The sequence below is a fragment of the Thermochaetoides thermophila genome (genome assembly GCF_000221225.1).
Source record: "Thermochaetoides thermophila DSM 1495 unplaced genomic scaffold scf7180000011822, whole genome shotgun sequence".
NCBI classification, from domain to species: domain Eukaryota; kingdom Fungi; phylum Ascomycota; class Sordariomycetes; order Sordariales; family Chaetomiaceae; genus Thermochaetoides; species Thermochaetoides thermophila.
The window spans coordinates 1,009,834-1,028,317 of NW_006383038.1; the positions used below are offsets into that span (position 1 = coordinate 1,009,834).

At 54.0% G+C, this 18,484-nt stretch overlaps 6 protein-coding genes across 6 annotated transcripts; 3 read left to right on the forward strand and 3 right to left on the reverse strand.

Moving 5' to 3' along the window:
- Positions 1-2,069: 2,069 nt before the first annotated feature.
- Positions 2,070-3,631, reverse strand: CTHT_0067200 (putative RNA binding protein; the record flags this gene model as incomplete). Its single annotated transcript, XM_006696950.1, has 6 exons — positions 2,070-2,729; positions 2,786-2,852; positions 2,909-2,995; positions 3,051-3,085; positions 3,436-3,516; positions 3,578-3,631. 6 exons carry the CDS (start codon positions 3,629-3,631, stop codon positions 2,070-2,072), a joined length of 984 nt encoding a protein of 327 aa, XP_006697013.1.
- Positions 3,632-4,775: 1,144 nt separating this feature from the next.
- Positions 4,776-6,331, reverse strand: CTHT_0067210 (ATP-dependent RNA helicase-like protein; the record flags this gene model as incomplete). The annotated part of the gene is made up of 5 exons (XM_006696951.1): positions 4,776-5,429; positions 5,495-5,853; positions 5,910-5,978; positions 6,031-6,105; positions 6,295-6,331. The coding sequence occupies 5 exons, from the start codon at positions 6,329-6,331 to the stop codon at positions 4,776-4,778; spliced, it is 1,194 nt and encodes a 397-aa protein (XP_006697014.1).
- Positions 6,332-7,402: 1,071 nt separating this feature from the next.
- On the forward strand, positions 7,403-8,953 carry CTHT_0067220 (uncharacterized protein; the record flags this gene model as incomplete). The annotated part of the gene is made up of 2 exons (XM_006696952.1): positions 7,403-7,689; positions 7,918-8,953. 2 exons carry the CDS (start codon positions 7,403-7,405, stop codon positions 8,951-8,953), a joined length of 1,323 nt encoding a protein of 440 aa, XP_006697015.1.
- Positions 8,954-10,601: 1,648 nt separating this feature from the next.
- On the forward strand, positions 10,602-13,173 carry CTHT_0067230 (uncharacterized protein; the record flags this gene model as incomplete). The annotated part of the gene is made up of 3 exons (XM_006696953.1): positions 10,602-11,629; positions 11,680-12,378; positions 12,432-13,173. 3 exons carry the CDS (start codon positions 10,602-10,604, stop codon positions 13,171-13,173), a joined length of 2,469 nt encoding a protein of 822 aa, XP_006697016.1.
- A 1,223-nt stretch (positions 13,174-14,396) lies between these two features.
- On the forward strand, positions 14,397-15,741 carry CTHT_0067240 (uncharacterized protein; the record flags this gene model as incomplete). The annotated part of the gene is made up of 2 exons (XM_006696954.1): positions 14,397-15,034; positions 15,291-15,741. The coding sequence occupies 2 exons, from the start codon at positions 14,397-14,399 to the stop codon at positions 15,739-15,741; spliced, it is 1,089 nt and encodes a 362-aa protein (XP_006697017.1).
- Positions 15,742-16,443: 702 nt separating this feature from the next.
- On the reverse strand, positions 16,444-18,101 carry CTHT_0067250 (uncharacterized protein; the record flags this gene model as incomplete). The annotated part of the gene is made up of 2 exons (XM_006696955.1): positions 16,444-17,775; positions 17,979-18,101. The coding sequence occupies 2 exons, from the start codon at positions 18,099-18,101 to the stop codon at positions 16,444-16,446; spliced, it is 1,455 nt and encodes a 484-aa protein (XP_006697018.1).
- Between the last annotated feature and the right edge of the window lie 383 nt (positions 18,102-18,484).

The following is an 18,484-nucleotide window of genomic DNA, read 5'->3' on the forward strand; positions in this document are numbered from 1 at the left end:
TGATGTGTCTTTTTATTTCTTGCTTTTTCCTACTAAAGTTTCGCTTCTTCTCTCGATAGACATTGAAAACCGACGTCGGGACGGAACTAAGAGAGAGAAACCCTCGGCCAGGTGTGATATTAACTCTACCGGGTTGGGTTAGGTTTCCCGTTAATTAATGAGAGAGGTTTTCTCGCATGGTTGAGAGAAGAGGTATGGAAGAGAGGCGGATGGATGGATACATGGCTGGGAAGAGGAGGAGGAGCGATCAGGGGCTGTGGCATGAAAGGAGGGCTGGAATATGGTTCTCGCTTTTTTTTTTTCCCCATGTCCTCTATTTTTTTTCCGCTGTGCGTTTTTAGGGAGGAAGGTCGGTCAAATGGGATAAACATCAAAAAATACCCCAGGGTATCATCACTTCACATCATCGCATCACAGCCAACACGCATGAGAGGCATAGGAGAGACATGAGGCTACCTACCTACCTATCTGCCTGCCTGCCTTCATACGATGCTCGATGAGCTTGCTTGCCTTAGTCTGCTTGCTCTTGGATGGATGAGTCGCTTGCTTGGTGATGCCTGCCTGGTTGTTGCTTATGTGTGTGCCTGTGTGTGTGTGTTGTGTGTTCGATAAGAATGAGTGGACATCTACCTACCTCCCGTAGCATACCTAGGTACCTACTCCGTAATTTGCTCCTGAACTGGAAGTGCTCTGACGTGTTATGACGACCAATACTCAAATATATATGGAGCTGCTCATTAATAGTACTGAATTTATGTGGCCCTCAACTGTCTGTTTCGCTGTTTCTGCTTCCTTGGTTTGAAGTCCACATCGTCATAGTAGTACTGGAGAAGACATTGTCTTCCCGTCTATTCGTCTTCCCCCTCCTTCCCCTTCTCATTTCGGTTTTCTCTCTCCTGCATTAACTCCCTAGGAGCTCTTTGGCCCTAAACTTTGAATGACATGTCTCAGTCGAAGTCCAGATAGGGCCTACAGTAACTAGCGAGACAGCGTCTTTTCTCAAAGTAAAGAGAGATATTTAAGCCCTAAGATGGATGATGGGACCACCCTCGGCTGGCTCGGAGGCCTCGAAACAACAACAACAACAACAACAACAAAAAACAATAAATGCATATCCTAAAAGAGAGAAAATTAATGTAATAACTGGCACTAAAAAAATAATACGAAAATTAATTGTAGGACGTTCGGCGGGGACAACATTTCAATAAAACTCTGCTATTATATAAACTTGCTTTATTTAAACTAAGCTCGTCATTACTTGAAAGATCTGGGTTGCTGCTACGTAACGAAGAATTCTATTGCCGTCATCTTTATATCCTAATTGAACCACTCCAAAATACGAAGGGGAAACAAAACAACAATGCTGTAAATTTGCGTTCCTCACCTCAAAATTTGAACTAGTTACTTACCCTTAACCTTTTAACTCCTGAACAGCTTGATCGCTCTTTTTCTTCTCTTAAGCTGTTCCCTCATCTGTGTCCACCGGCTTGTATCGTTAATGTCTCTCTAAACCCCCCCCCGCTTTCTAAACTAACACAAATCGAGAAACTTTGATGCCCTAGATAATTAAGCAGCAGGCAGCGCCTAGGTAAGCGCCCTTTTGTCCAACAAAGCTCCCACAGCGGACCCTGACGAAGGTACGATCGATAGCTATGCTTCTGATGACTCAGCGGCGTAGGTATTCGTTGACTTATAGGTGGCCACTTCCTGTGCTGTGCCTTACAGCCGCCCCTATATATACCAATCTGATGGGTGGGTACCTAGATACAGAGTATAAGATGAAAGAAGCTTGAAACAAACCATGATGACTTCAAGCCGTCCCCTCCAAGACAAGATAGAGGCAGCATATAAATTCTTAACACCTCAAGCACCAACGCATCCCCAAGACCCAAGCGCACTCACTCAGTCTGAGCAGAGTCGAGAATCCCATCCATTCATTACAACCCAACACAGCAGAAATGTGTATCGGTTACCAATCAGACGGATAACACAAGACCCAAGACAACCTTGAGCTATAACCCCTTCCCAAGCAAACCCATTCCGAGATAGCAACATCATCTCCACCCCACTCACTCAATCATATCCACATCCTCCCCACCCTCTTGGTGAGGCGCTGCATTCCCCCCCTCACTCTGCTGCGCTTGCTGCTGCTGATTCCCCGCACCAACACTAGCAAAATAATCCTCCATCTCGGCATCCAACTCCTCTTGCGTCTTCTTCGGCCTACCATCCCTTCCCAACCGCGGATCCCGACCCCCCCTCTTTGGCCCAGGACCAGACCTCCTTCCGCTGCCGTTTCCACCACCGTCACGTCGTCTAGGCGGACTCCTCGACCTAGGCCTGTACCTATCCACCCCACCCCCACGCCTACCCCTTCCCCGACCGTTCTCCTCTCCAGAATTATCCCTCCCCGGACTCAAAGACCTAGACCTGACCCTCTCCGTGGAAACGGTAATCCTCTCCGCCAGGGGTCTGCCCGTTCCCAGCACCGAGGGCTTGACGGCACTATCGAAGGGATTACGACCACTGCCGCGTGAGGATGACGGGCCTGATGGGAGAAGAGTCAGACGGATCGGCTGGCCGGCGGCGTTGGCGCCGTCAAATTCTTTGATGGCCTGTACAGCGTCGCGGTGGTGTTCGTAGGTGACGAAGGCGACGCCCTCGGAGCGGCCGGCGCGGTCGTATTTGAGGTGGACGGAGATAACGGGGCCTATGCGGGAGAAGAGGCCCTGGGGAGGGGTTAGCACGGTATACTCTATGAAGGGCGAAACGCAGAGGGACGTACTTCGAGATCTTGCTGCGTCAGTTCGTAGTGCAGGTTGTCTACCCTAAGCTTGGTGCCACGGGGATCGCTGCAGTTGCACATCAGCCTAGACTCCCACCCATCTCTTCCAGACCTAAATCATACCTATTCGGCTCCGGAGAGCGACGACGACCTTTGGAAGCAGCAGGGCGGCGACCGCTGTCATCCTCGAATTTGTCATGAACCCATTCGCTGTCTCACTGTCAGCGTCGAACGCTTCCCCAATGCTTCTTGTAAAGGTACATACGAGTCCAAGTTTCGCGGCTCATCGTCTCTGAAGGACTGTCCCGCCAAAACGCGATGGACAGAGCCATCGGGGGCGGTAGTTAGCGGGCAAAATTCAAATGCTGGAGTCGGTTACCTTCTCTCCTTCCCCTGGATGTGTCATTGTCGCCGCATCCATCTACCGCCATCATCGACAACAGCAAGGGCTGCTGACTCGTATCATATCAACCAAGGAGCGTGAGGGAAGGAAGAGGGGGCATTGTGACCGCAATGCGACTCGACAGCAGCAGATGGGCGGACGGCCATGACCAAGGGGGAAGAAGGACGGACAAGAGGAGAGGGATTATTCCACCTATTAACATCAGTATCCCCCTTCATACCCACGCAGAATGATTCTTTAAACGTACCTTTCTAACGCCATCTCTAGGCCTATCATCTCTCTCACGACGGCGACTTGCACCACCGCGCGAGCCTCTGTTAAAATTGTTCTGCACCAACGCGTCAGCCTGGTTTCCCATACTCTGTAACCACCCAATTTTTGTTACTCACCTTCTTGCGATCGGCAAGAATCTCATCCAGACTACGGTCGAGTATGTTGCTCATCTTGTTGGATTTCCCAGTCAAATTGAGTCAACAAATGTCGTTGTCAGAAGTTGTTGAAGGTTGGCGAAGAGAGCGCGAGGACAAGGCTGCGGGTGTCAAGCCGCGCATGGTTGACAACCCAAGACCCTGCGAACCGTGCACCGGGCCACCGCATTGGGGACCCACTCATCATGCAGCGCTATGTGCTTATCAGGTTATCAGTATCATTTCACTTAAAACAACATCAGACTTGGCAAGGCAAATACACCGATAAACATCATCACCAGTTCAGACGGGACGGGCACAATCGTTTGTGAGTGTTTTGCTGTCGGCCATCCAAACATTCAAAGCAAACATTGAGCACAACATTCTCAGCACATTAAAGCAAGCAACTAAGCTGTCAGGGCCAGGTATCCTTTTGTCTTTCAGTCTACGTCGCATTTTGGTAACCTCCCTGGATGGACTCTGGATACACATGAAGATGGGGAAGGGGGAAAAAAACACTGAGAAAGGAAAAAGAGAAGAGAGCCAGAAAGCCAGCCAAGCAAGAACGTGAAAACGAGTATCAAACACCCGCCGTCCCTTGTATGTATGTCAGAGTGAGAAAAAGCGTGAAAACTATGCACCGATCCCGTCACAGATGAAGGCAATTAAAGCGCAAGTCAACACGTTTTCCCCCTCTTCCAAACTTTTGTTGTGTGATTTTCTTTCCCCTCTTTCTCAGTGCTTCTTTTAATTGTCACGCTCCCCCGAAATGCCAGACTCCCACAGTAGAAAAAAAAGGAAGGGAGGAAAAAAGAGGAAAAAAAAGAACCCGTTTCGTAAGCCGGCAAAGATTCTTTGCTCTCTTGTCAACACTTCATACACGCAAAAACTCCTCCTTCTATCAGAAAAACTTAAAACCTGTGTCACACACAATGCCCTCGCTCGATATACTGCAATGAAATGCAAATGCCGATATCTAAGGGAGTTGTGCGTGAGGTCTGGTTTTAATTTGCCGAAAGAAAGAGCGGTTTCTCTTGGGGGTACTTTGCTTTGGCACTAGTAAACTCCGAGATGCGAAAGATGCTGAAGTTGTTTTTGGTTGACAATGCGCCTTTTTATTTGTGTTCTCTCTCTTTCTTTCTCTCTCTCTCAATTACTCTGTTTCTGCCTGATGCCGTGTTTAGATCAAATCGGCCACGTTCATGGGCATCTCCTCGATCTGGGTGCTGTAAAACTGCTCAATCTCACGCATCATGCGCACATCCTCGGCAGTAACGAAGTTGATGGCAACACCCTTACGGCCGAAACGACCACCGCGACCAATACGGTGGATGTAGTTCTCACGGTTGGTAGGCAGGTCATAGTTGATGACCAGCGACACCTGCTGGACATCGATACCACGGGCGAGCAGGTCGGTAGCGATGAGCACACGCGACGAGCCGGAACGGAACTCCTTCATGATCAGGTCACGTTGGGCCTGATCCATGTCACCGTGCATAGCCGAGACGGTGAAGTCGCGCTGGGTCAGCTTCTCAGTGAGCCAGTCAACCTTGCGACGGGTGTTGCAGAAGATGACGGCCTGGGTAATGGTGACCGTCTCGTACAGATCGGAGAGAGTGTCCAGCTTCCACTCCTCCTTCTCGACAGCAATGTAAAACTGCTTAATACCCTCCAAGGTAAGCTCGTCCTTCTTGACCAGAATGCGGACGGGGTCGCGCATGAACTTGGTCGTGACCTCGAGGACATCCTGAGGCATGGTGGCCGAGAGCAGGACGACCTGGGTGGACTGAGGCAGCAGTTGGAAGATGTCGTAGATCTGCTCGGTGAAACCACGCTGCAAAGGGTGTTAGAATATCATGCCACTGTGGCGCATTTTTGGGCATGTGAACCACAACTTACCGAAAGCATCTCGTCGGCCTCGTCAAGGACGAACATCTTCATGGCGTCGGTCTTGAGGAAGCGACGCTGAATCATGTCGTGGACACGGCCAGGGGTACCAACGACGATCTGAGGACCCTCCTGGAGGGCCTTCATGTCCTCGCGAACACTGGTGCCACCAATGCAGGCATGACACTCAACGTTCATGAAGTCGCCAATGGCGACGACAACCTTCTGGATCTGCTGGGCCAACTCGCGGGTCGGGGCCAGGATGAGGGCCTGGCACTGTTTCAGGTTGGGGTCGATCTTCTGCAGGACTGAGATGGAGAAGGTGGCTGTCTTGCCAGTACCGGATTGGGCCTGGGCGATGACATCGTGGCCTGGTGTTGTCAGCATTGTTTTTCAAGTTCTTTGTTAAAGAGCGGCTTCTGCTTACCCTTGATGACAGGCATGATAGCCCGCTGCTGGATAGCAGACGGGCGCTCGAAACCGTAGGCATAGATACCTGTGAAAAGTTAGCACGGCGTCGTCACCGACTTGTTATTGGGTGTTCCTACCGCGAAGCAGCTCAGGCTTCAAATTCATCTCATCAAACGAGTCGACGGTCTCATCGTAGTTAGACTCGATCTGTCCTGTATTGCATTGTCAGCAGCCAAGTCCGGATCGCGAGTGATAGAATGGCATAGGGCAGCATGGAAAGATTGGGCGGGGGGACGCGGGGCAGCTCTCTGGACAGCAGCTATCTCGGTGAGGGAGCGCGAGGGGCATCGCGGGTAGACAAAAAAAACAACAACAGATGACAGCAACAATGTAGAACATACCCTCAGGGACATCCTCGAGACCCTTGTCGGTAGCCATGATTGCGATGTGGTGACGATCAAGTTGATTTCCAGATCCAAGCCCGGCTTAGATCTAGAAATGCAGTCGCTGAAAGCGGTTGATGGTGGGGCAACGAGAAAAAAATCCGCAGGTCGGCTCAAGCCGAGGGACCGCAGAAAATGGACGAGATCAAGAAAAAAAGATTACAGCGGTGAAGAAAAAAATAGATCCAGTGTTCCCAGTGTACTTCAACTGAGAACGAATGAATCTATGATCGTCGTGGCTATCGTGGCTGTTTGTTCTCGTCAATGTGGGTGTGGGCGAGAAGCAAAGGAAAGAGCCCGGGGGAAGGGTGGGAAAATATCGAAATTTATGAGCGCCTCAGGCAGCATCATCCCATCCCCCGCCCACACACTTGCGCACACGAGAGAGCGCACACACACACACACACACACACACACACATCCATTGATGTGTCCCCTGCTGCCACACACAAAGTCGCGGTGGGGCAATTTTTTTCACGCCGCTCGTCCACGGTTTTTTGGGGCCCAGCAGGGACCCGGACCCGGACCCCGGACCCTTTGGGCTTCTCTACGGCTTGCAATTGGGGGCTTTAGCAGGGTTCATGTCTCTTCTAGGGTTGTTTCTCTGTGGTCCCCTCCCATCTTCGGTTTTCCTCGGTGGCCATTCGTCAGTGCCCAGTGCTTAGTGCCTGTCGCCACACAAGCTGTCGTCCAGGTTTTCCAGCCCGAGTTCCAGTGCCTGCAGCCAGCCCGTGGGCCTGAAAGAATATTCCATGCAAGTCACTTGTACTGATTCCACGGCCACTTTTGTGCCACTGGTACTTTTGACTGCTTCTCCGTCACTTGGCATCACAGGCCATCTCAACTTGGGACGTTTCGGGCTCACCAACCGCCCCCTGAGCCCGACTCAGACCCGTTCCCGAGGCAAGGTATGGCCCTCATCTCACTTAGTCACCTTCAGATGATCTTGGCTGCTTGGTGTTTCGTTCGTGATGCTCTTGTCTTTGATTGAGCCTTCAAGTAAAAGTTTGTCAAGCCCCTCCATTGACCATTCTGTAGGGTTTGGGTCTTGATAAGACCTTTCAATATGACTGTCCTCCCATATTGTTACCCTATCAACGTGGTCGACGAGGCCAATGGTACGCCGACCATCCCGCCGCATCCACTCGGCATCAAACCACTGGGCAACAAGTACTTCTGGGATGGCCAAGATGCTCGCAAGTGCTTGGGGTTGCTGCAGGTGCTGCCGGACGAGGTGATCATGCAGATGCTCGAGTTCCTTGATCCGAAGACTTTAAGGCTGCTGGGCTACACGTGCCGTTTCCTCTTTGCCTGCTGCATGTCGGATGACTTGTGGAAGACTGTCTTTCTCGAGTGAGTAGTTCCTGAGTTGTAAGCCTGGACGTCAATGTAAGCATGACGGCCAAGGCTTCATTGTAGCAGCTGTTGACGGTCTCCCAGGTCTGAACTAGGCAGGAAGTCGTCCTTCCAGTGGCGTGGCTCATGGCGAGCAACCTTCTTGAATCAATCCCAGGAGCAAATTCCTCAGATAGATTGCAGCAATGTTTTCTCTGACCTGCTGCACCGTCCATTTGTCTGCAGCAAGGTGCCTTTAGAGCTTTTCACCAAGAACATCCCAGCTGCCAACCAGATTGACCGGTTGGAGGACATGTCATATGAAGAGTTTGCAGCCAACTGGAGCAAGAAGCCCTTCATCCTGACTAAGAATATCACGGCATGGCCAGTGACGAGCCAGTGGACGCTAGATACTCTGCTCCAGCAGTACCCCGACGTCGTCTTCCGCGCCGAGGCAGTCGATTGGACGTTCAAGACATACTACGACTACCTGAAGAACACCAACGACGAGAGCCCGCTGTACCTGTTCGACAAGAAGTTCGCCGAGAAGATGGGACTAACCATCGGCAAGGACCTTCCCGGGGCAGCGTACTGGAAGCCGGAATGCTTCGGCCCGGACCTTTTCGAGCTGCTAGGCGCCGAACGGCCAGCACATCGCTGGGTCATCATTGGTCCTGCGCGCAGCGGCTCGACATTCCACAAGGACCCCAACGCGACGAGCGCTTGGAATGCCGTCATCCAGGGCGCTAAGTACTGGGTGATGTTCCCGCCGTCGGCGCAGGTGCCTGGTGTGATTGCGTCGCAGGACGGTAGTGAGGTGACGAGCCCCCTGAGCATCGCCGAGTGGTTACTGGTCTTCCACCGAGAGGCTCGTAGGACGCCTGGCTGCCGGGAGGGCATCTGCCGTGCGGGCGAAATCCTTCATGTCCCGAGCGGTTGGTGGCATCTGGTCGTCAACTTGGAGGACGGCATCGCGCTGACGCAGAACTTTGTGCCCGAGGCGCATCTGAGCAGTGTGCTATCGTTCCTGAGGGACAAGCCTGAGCAGATCTCAGGCTTTCGTAGGGATATTGAAAATCCGTATGAGCTGTTTGTCGAGCGGCTGCGTCAGGAGAGGCCGGAGCTGCTCGAGGAGGCTTTGCGGCAGTTGGGCGGCAAGAAGCGGCGGTGGGAGAGCATTGTGAACGGCGACGACGGCGAGGGCGAGGGACAGCCTCAAAAGAGCGGGTTCAGCTTTGGGTTTGGGTTTGGCGACGACGAGCTTGAGGAAGAGATACCCTGATCTCGGGATGTTTACTGCAGTTGGTCTTGTCTGTATAGTGCTATCTCTCTGTACATTGGTCTGTACAAACACATCAATATATCCTTTCTTTTGCTTTCCTGGTTTGACTCCCTCGATCATCATCAGCCTCATGATTCCTTTCGTCCATTGAAACCTAAATCCGACGGCATGCCCAACGACCAACTGTCTCGAAGGATGTTGTCTTTGTCTTTGTAGCCCCCTCCCTTTTTTTTTTTTTCCTTACACGGGGGGGGCCACGGAGCACAGGCTGGCCCAAACAGTGAGAAAAGCAAGGACGTGGACGGCTCCTGCGGCGCCAAACAAGCATGATTGGGTTGCAGCGCAGGAAGGCCCAACGAGCCGGCCAATCAGGGGGGCGGCGGGGTCCCAACCGACACAGTGAGCGTGTGGGAATTTACTGTACATGGGCACCGACTCTGGTAGTGCTGGGCCAGTCAAAGAGGTGTCAAGACAGCCAAGGGGAACAGACCCCGCAGTTTTCCCCCCTTTGAACCACCAAAACTCCACTCCCTCTCCACACTTCACCCAAGCAGTACAGCAGCAGCGCAGCACCGCGAACAGCAAGCCAGCAACTGACCGCCGGCAGGAGCCCCTCAGGTCATAAGAGATTGAGAGAAGTCCAGGAAGCAGCAGCGACTGAGGCAACCGCAGACCGACAGCTCATCCATCTGCAGCGGCAGGCAGGCTTTAGGCGGGGCTCAGTGGGCGCCAGGCGGCTGACAGTTGACAGCACTGGCAATCTTTGACAGCCCAGGCCCATTCATATCTCAGGCCCAGGCTGAGGTCCAATCTCAAGCAGGCAAATCTGACGACCTCCCCGTCCCCGCCGTCCCCATCCCCGTCCCCGCCGCCCCGACCTCGATCTGCTTGGCTCAGCTGCCTGAACTCGACTTGCCTTCAACTTCTTCAAACGCTATCTTCGCCTCTGTCTTCGTGTGCGTCAGCTCGCAGGTGCAGTCTGCATTGCTTACCGCACTTTTGCTTCCCGTCTTTTCTTTCTTGGTTTTTGCCTTCAATTCGATCCCTCCGTTGACTTCGACCAGCACAGCTCAACAACAGTTGACTAAGCTACAACAGTCAACAAACACCTGACCCCAAACAACACAACAACAACAACAACAACAACAACAACAACACAAAAAAAAGCAAACACCACGCTCGCGTTGTATACCTGCTCCAGTCCCTCGTCCTGACCAAACCACCTAGAACGAGGTTAAAAGCAAGCTCACGCCCTCAGGCCCGTCAGCTGCATCGCATCACATCGCATGCTGGCGACCTCTTCCTCCTGGGTATGACAACATGCTGCCGGCGGCCGCCACTGCTTCAAGCCCCGTACCTCCCGTACCCGTGACTCTCGACCGGCGCATCCGCATCGTGTGTGTTGGCCTGCTGCCGGTATCGCTCTGAAGCCCCGTTCCTGCTGCCAGCTCACCCGCTTTTGCCGGACAAACCGTCTTTCTATTGCCTGCACTGCAGGAATAAACCCCGACCTTTCTTTACATTTCTACTTCCCACACTTCGACGAAGCTCGCCGTGTTTTCGCTCGTCGTCTTTAATCGATATATACCATCGTTCAATATATACTTCTAGCTACTAGCCCAATACCTACCATTTTCCACTCACCGACATGGTCTCCGACGAGACGTACGAGCTCTGCCTGCCCATCCTCCAGGACCCGAACCTGGACGACGAGGAGAAGACGGACAAGCTGGAGGAGCTGCTGAAGGAGAAGACAACACTCTCGGGCCAGGCGCTAGAAAATGCCATTCTCGACGCCCTGTGGCGCTTCCGGGACGGCGGTACCAATGCTACATCACCGCCCGCCATCCGGCACTCCATCCTGCGTCGGCCGTCCCCTGCCCCTTGGCGCGGCTCCGGCACCCCTGTCTCGGGCTCTCCCCGCCTCGGCGTCAGCCCGCTAGCTCCCCCGGGCTTCATGCACTCCCCCTTCGGCCGTACTAAGTCGTCGACTGCGTCGCCGTTTGGCTCCCCGCGCCCGTCACCTCGCCTAGCCTTTGCCGCTCCAGTACCTCATAGTCCCAGCCTCAGCGCCTACCAGTTTGCGACTGATGTAACTCCGTGTCAAGAAGTTTTTGGAGACTACCAATCGGACAATGTCGACTGGCTGGTTAGCGACGACGCCGTTAGTGTGACGTCGTCAATTGGCGGGACATTCAGCACAGGCGGCGGTCTGGGCACGACCAGCACGGGCACGACGTCCAGCGCCAGCGCTAGCGGGCTCAACGTCGCTGCGCCCGAGTTCGTCTCCCAGCGCGACCAGCACCAGCAGCAGGCCGACATGACGCCGCTCGACATGCTGCGGTCGATCCTCGGGCAGTCTAAGACCGACGAGGAGATCACGCAGGCGCTGGCCGCGCACGGGTATGACCTGGGCGCGACCATCTCGGCGTTTATGGAGCAGCAGCAGCGCGAACAGCAGTCTGAAGCAGACGGCAAGGAGGGTAATAATAATAATAGCAGCGGAAGCAGTAAAGTGGTGATTGGTAAGGCCATGACGCCGAATGGCCGGCCGGCCACCCCGGCCGAACAGCCGCCCACCAAGACGGGCGTCATCTGCAAGTACTTTTTGTCGACGGGGCAGTGCCTGCGGGCGGACTGTCGGTTTAGCCATGACCTGAGCAGTCACCTGTGCAAGTACGTGACGTAGGGGTGTGACTTTGAGGGTAGTGTACTGACCAGTGTAGGTACTGGCTCGCCGGCAACTGTCTCGCTGGCAACACATGCATCTTCTCGCACGACCCGGCCCATCTGATTAATCGGCTCAATATGGACGGCACGAATACTCCCCCGACGCAGCATGCTACGGTCAACCTGCAGGACTATAACAGCTTCCCGGCGCTGCAGCCTGGTACCCCTGAGCAATATGGCTATACGCTCGGCGTGGCCCCTCCCCCTGGGTTCCGGCACCATGAGCGTCCGCGGTCGCGGCCTGGCAGTCGGCACCAGCACAAGGATAATAACAGCAACAATAATAATACTCAAACGGCGCCGTCTCCTGATGATGCCGATGCATTCCCATCGCTCGGCTCGGTTGTCGTTAAACAGGCCAAGAAGCACGGCAAGCGCGGCGGACATGGTCATGGTTCTGGGAGTTCGAACAAGGATGGCAACTCCTCTGGTGCGCCGACCACCCTTGCGGATGTGGTCAAGATGTCGCCGTCGCCGAGTCCGTCAGCGCAGAAGAGCAAGGCGGCACGGAATGGCGGTAACTCCGCGGCGGCAAGCACTAGGAACAGCATGGAGAACAGCGCCGCTGCGCAGGCGATCCCTCCGCCGAAGCATATCCCATGGCTGGAGACGGGCGAGCGCGCGAATAAGGGGTATCTGAAGGCGCGCGCGGAGGCGATTAAGCATGGGGGTTTGAGGAACAAGTTCTTGCAGAGGTGCGTTCCCACTCTATGACGAACTAAATGGCCAAGTACTAATGGCTGTCTAGCGCCGCCCAAGCCTGGAACCGCAACGACGCCCGCGCAGCCAAGGCCCTATCCCTGCGCGGCCAGTCGGAAAACGACCTCATGCGCAAGGCCCACCGTGAAGCCGCCCGCCAGCTCTACGAAGACCGCCACAAGCCCGTCGACCAGTGCCCCGAGATCTACGTCGACCTGCATGGCCTGCATCCCGAAGAGGCCGTCGAGTACCTCGAGAGCGTGATGACCGAGTGTTCTGAGGAAACCAGGCCTATCTATGTTATCACCGGTACCTCGGGACCTACTGGAGGGGGAGGGAAGGGCAGTGGAGGGGGGAAGGATAAGGTTGGTAAGGCAGTCAGGAATTGGTTAAATGAGTGGCGGTTTGCTTGGAGGGAGTTTGCTGTGCCTGGGGATGGGAGGGGCACTAATTCTTCGGGTGCCGGAGCTGGGGCGGGGAGTATATTGGGGGTTGATGCGAGGAGTTGGGATAGAGGGCTTTCGGTGGATGGGGGGAGTTTTAAGAGGAGGGAAAACGATACTGAGGGGAATGGGGAGGTTAATAATAAGGAGAAAGAGAAAGATAAGGAGGAGGGGAGTCAAGTTCAGGATTTGCTGGCGCAGGGGGTCGAGATTGGAGAGGGGAAGGTTAAGCTGCTTGTGAGGGATACGTCCTCGTCGTCGTCGTCGACGACGACGACGACGACGACACATGCAACAGGTGGGGGGAAGGAGAAGGAGGTGTTGAAGGGACCGGCGGGGAAGAAATAGAACCTGGGTTCGATTAGGTTCTGGTGTTGGTGAATGTATGGTCTCGCGACTTTGAAGTACTCTACCCACCTATTGATCAATGATGCTTTAGAGACACTTAACTGCAACCAGGCTTAGATATGGAGTGCGGCCATTGGTCTGTCTGTCTGTTTGTCTGTCTGATCTGGGCAGGGCAGAACAGCGTGCCTTGTGTGAAATGTAGAGAGTGACTGGGCTAAGAGCAGGGGATAAAGCGAGTAATAAGTTTCCATTTTCCTGTCGTATTGTTGATGTGACGTGGTGACGGGAATGGTTGATGGTGATGGAGAGGGGACCCAAGGTAAGGTTATCCTCAAGGGTTCAGGTAAGGGTTGACCTCAGGGTTGGATTGTGAGGTCTGGTTAGAAACAAAGGTTAGGGTTGCAAATTCAACAAGCCAACATGTGATTGGTGCTGCTGCGGGTTCTTCATAATGAGGACAGTGAGCGGACAGTGTGCTTCCAGAGTCTGGTACCTCATCAGGGTCAGCGTTATGATTCTCATGGACGTTTTAGAACGCTGTTTGCTGAGTCCCTTCATAAAAAAATAAGGACCAAATGTACCCGTAGAGTTAACAGTCCTGCGATTTGTCATGCCGATCCCAAATCTGCCAGGCTTCTTCCTGTTGGCCGCCCGTCTTACACATAACCATCAGTACCTACACCTCCGTAAGCACACAGTGTGAATTGTTGACACCAAAGACTGCCGTCGCTCTGGACCAACGCGACTCGACCCGACATCCGCGTAATCCGCCCGATGTTGAGATTGACAGACGTCTTGGATCTCCCTTTTCAGACTCGTCCATTCCCAGGCTTCAGTTTCCATGCTGTTTTTTTTTCCCAAACCTTCTCCATTCATCGTCGCTCGCTCTCTCCGGATTCTATTTTAATTATTGAAGACGCTCTTTTGAAAGGAGTTGGCTTCGAAAAACAGGTGCTTTGAATAAAGGGGGTCGATGACCTAACCGTGATGTTGAGGTAGCGGCTTGGTTCAACAACTTCACTCGTACTTTGTTCGACTTCCGAGGGGTTTGACTCCTCCCGACGACCTCTCCCGTCACAGCGATACAGATCTCGTACCCCAATCCTACGTCTCACGATTCTCCCTACCAGCTCTCCTCGTAACGACACACAGAACAGCCCGCCAAATTGGCCCCCCTCTCATCCTCCTCCCGCCCGCGCCCCCGGCACCCCCTCACAAGCCACATGCGCTCCCCTTCCCTTCCGAGCCCCGGGCCGGGAGCACCAGCTCCTTTCCAATCGGCTTCCCCTGCTGACAGCACCTGCACGACCTTATCAACCCCCCGCCTTTCAGGCGGTGCCCCCTCAGCAATCAACGCCCGCCGACTGTCCTCCTCGACAACAAGGACCTACCCCAGCGTTTACAGCTCCTCCACAAGGAATGTCAATCTCAAGCAACTGGTCGGGAAGTTGCTCGCCACAGGGCAGAAACTCGCCCGCCGAGCGTGGCGCTCGTACCTGGCGCTGCCGCTCTTCCCGCACCGGGTGGGCGTCACAGTCGCTTTGGGGCTGTTGGGGACACTGGCTATCGTTATTCTCCTCTACTCGCATACCATTTTCACGACCGTTCTACCGTCTGTGGCACACAAGTGGCGGGGTTCTCCACTCGGCTGGGTGACTCTGTTCCTACTAACCTCCGCGACCGCCTTCCCCCCCATAATAGGCTACTCGACCTGCGTGACAGCTTCAGGCTTCATCTACGGCTTCCCCGGCGGCTGGCCTCTCGCAGCCCTTGCGACAATCGTCGGGAGCGCGGGGAGCTTCGTGGTGAGCAGGGGCGTGGCGGCAGGGTATGTGCAGAGGCTGGTCGGAGGCGATGCGAGGTTTGTCGCGCTAGGGCAGGTACTGAGGCGGGATGGGATCGGGGTGTTGGTGATGGTGAGATTGTGTCCACTGCCGTATAGTTTGAGTAATGGGTTTTTGGCGACTGTGGGACGGGTGGGGGTCGGGAGGTTTGTTGTGGCTACGGGTTTGGCGACGTAAGTTTCTTTATTCTCTCTCTCTCTCTCTCTCCCTCTTTCTCTCTCTCTTACTTTTGTTTGTTGAATGGGAGTAGCGTGCTGACCCCGGGGATAATAGGCCTAAGCTGTTGATACACACCTTCATCGGCTCGCGCCTGGCGCTCCTCGCCGAGTCAGGCTCCTCCATGACCCTCACCGACCGGCTGCTCAACTACGCGTCTATGCTCATCTTCGGCATACTGGGCGCCACCGTGGGGTGGATCATCTACCGTCGCACTATGCAGCGCGCAGCCGAACTTTCTGCTTCCCAAAACCAAGCAACGGATTCCTTGTTGGGCAGACGCTCAAATTATGCAGATGATGAGGACGATGACCCGGAGGGAGTGTTTGGCGATGTTGAGCAAGGGGTGATTGATGCGAATGGAGAGATGACACATCCGGATCAGTTGGATGTGGGGAATATGGGGGAGGATGATATTTCGCTTTGGGATACGGCGGGGCAGGAGGATTGGGGGGATGAGGAGCAAGGGGTTGGGAAGCATGGGAGGAGGCAAGGGAGCTTGGATTGAGGGTTGAAGGTGAGGAGGAGAAAAGTTGGGGTTGGTTCATCGCTGGAGGGAGGGTAGCTCCCGTATGGGGAGTTAATATATTCCGAAGAGTCAAGTTGTTTACTTTTCCCTCCAGGCCAGTTGTTAGTTTGGCCAAGGAGGAGTACTTGCAAAAGTGTCTACTCTTCTCTCTCTGTCTATACTTTGTGCAGAGGATTGGGCGGCGTTGGTCGGGAACGTTTTGGGCTTTTTTTAAACCTTTTGGAATTCTAGAGATGTTGATAGACGGGTTTGCTGGGCTGGCAGTTTAGTTTATATATTGGGTTTTCAAAGTATCCATCAATACCTGTTGGAAACCTAAGTGCTTCTTTTTTGTGTCTTTTTTTTTTTTTTGGCTGGGTCACAACACCATCACAGCGTGGAACGTAAGCCTTCCAGTGTGCCAGTTGCTAACATTATCCCATTCGCTGTCATTTCATATAAAATATCATTATCGAGTACAAGCGTTCATAATCTATACCATAGGTATCCCCAATGAAGTGGACAAAACCAAGACATATCCCCCAAGCCCAAACTCCTCGCCGATACCAGCGATGCCATACCATTATGTCAGGATGTACCATACCTTAACGTACCAAGTCAAACCATTGCCAAGCCAACCGCCAAACCAACATCATAATCATGAGAAGAAAGCAAGCCAAAAATGAAGGGGGGAAAAAAAAATTACTGCTTCTGACCCTGTGCCTGTGCCTGTGCCTGGCCATAGAATCTCGCCATAAACTCTATCGCCTGCTCCATTGAGTACCCAATAAAAACGGGGCCGGAGATGTTAAACACAAATTGCGGAATACCAGCATTCTGACTGGCAGGCGTCGCCGGATCCGGCATTGTAATAAACGTCGGCTGCGGGGTGCTCGACGAGCGCTGCTGTGCCTGTGCCTGCTGGGGTTGTTCCTGAGCAGACGGAGTCGCCTGTGGCTGGGGAGCAGGCTTCGGCTCAGAAGGGGGATGCCCCTCAGACTCGCCAAACCCCAGCTTGGTATGATCAAAAGGACATTTCCTCGGCGCCTCCGCCGCCTGCCCAGCCTCAACCGGCCTCGGTACCGATGGCTCCCTCCTTGTCGAGACAGGCACCGAAATGCCCCATGGCCGGCTAGGCGACTCCCCAACACGTACCTCCCTTAACGGCCGATCAAACCTGCTCTCCCTCACCTCCCCCTTGTCTTCCCCTTCCCCAGGAACCCCTGGCTCCACGCCCTTAGTCCACTCCTCCACCCTCTTAGCCCTCTCCCCAGCCGAGGCCTTCACCTTCTCCGACAGATCCTCATCCGAATCCCGCTGCGGCAGCATCGGCCGATGCAGCTGGCTCAGGTCCCGCACCATGTTGACCAAATTACCATACTTGGCGTCCAGCTTGCGGATCTGTTCCTCGTTGCGCTGGTACCGGCGCAGGCACACCTCGTGGCTGCGCGGCAGCTTGTGCTTGTGGGCCTCGACGTAGCGCGCGATTTCCTCGGGCGAGTGCTTATCGAGGAAGCGGATGGGGCATTTAGAGGGAGAGGAGGCGGATGGTAAAGAGGGGTCCAAAAGAGCGGCACATATGGGATCGGAAGGGGAGTGGGGGATTTGGGGTTTGAGGTTACTTGCGGAATCTTGAAGGGTGTCGGGCTGCTCAGCTGGAGGGGGAGTAGTGCTCTCTGGAATGGAAGGCTTGGAGAAAGGACAGGCCAGGGCGCCCTTTTTGCCCTCGACTGTAAAGTCCTTTTCCAAAACGGTCGACGAGAGGGTAGGCATCTCGGTGTCAGCGGGCACGGAGTCCAGGCGGCTGTCGTCGCGCTCGGTGAGAGCAATGGCAGAGACCAGCTTCTGGGCGGCGCGGCGACCTTCACGGATTAGCAAAGCGAGCTCGTGCTGGCTGGTTCCCGGGCGACGCTTGGGCAGGGGGACCGTCGACGACGCCGACGGCGGCTGCTGCAGGTCTGGGAGCTGGAGACGCGCTAGAGTCTCGGAGATCTCGGGGACTGCAGGAGCATACTTGTCCGCGAGCAGTTGATACTGCCAGCTAGTTAGCTGGGCTCAGATGAGATGAGGGATAAGCAAGGTCAGAGTGAGAAAATGTTCAATCAGTCTCGTAAGTTTCTCCATTTGCTCTCGAAAGAGCTCCAGATCTAGAGCTAAAAAATAAGAGATCATCATGTAAAAGGGAAAAATAAAAAAGAAATAAGATGTAAAATTAAATGAGGGATTGGGGGGGGTACCTGCTCATGTGCATAGCGCAGCTTGTGCTCGAGAATGGTCTTGAGATCGACCAGCGACTGCACCTCGTCGGCAAGCGCCACAAACGACTCAGCCAGAGTCTGCACGAGGTGGAAGGTGTTCATGACAGATGCGGGAGGCTGGCGCGGGCTCAGCCATTGGCCGTTTCACTTCATTTGTCAGCGTGTGACTGCCCGCCCTCCCCTCTTGTGTTTGTTTTGGGGAGAAAGAAAGCCGCGGCTACAGGAGAGTGCAGGATTTTAAGCAGTTTTTCCGATCCGCAAGGCTGCGGGGCTGGAGCGTGACCGTAATTACGCGAGTTACGAGAGGCGATGTTGAGGTGGTTGCAGAGGGCCAGCTGTTAGAGAGTATTCAACGAGTATCTTGGGTCAAGAAGGGTCGTAAAAAATATATATTACATTTCTATTGATACTTAAAGATGGAAATTTCTATAATATCTGGTTTTCTTGACTTGCAGAGTTGAGGGCTTGGCACTCTATCATCACCA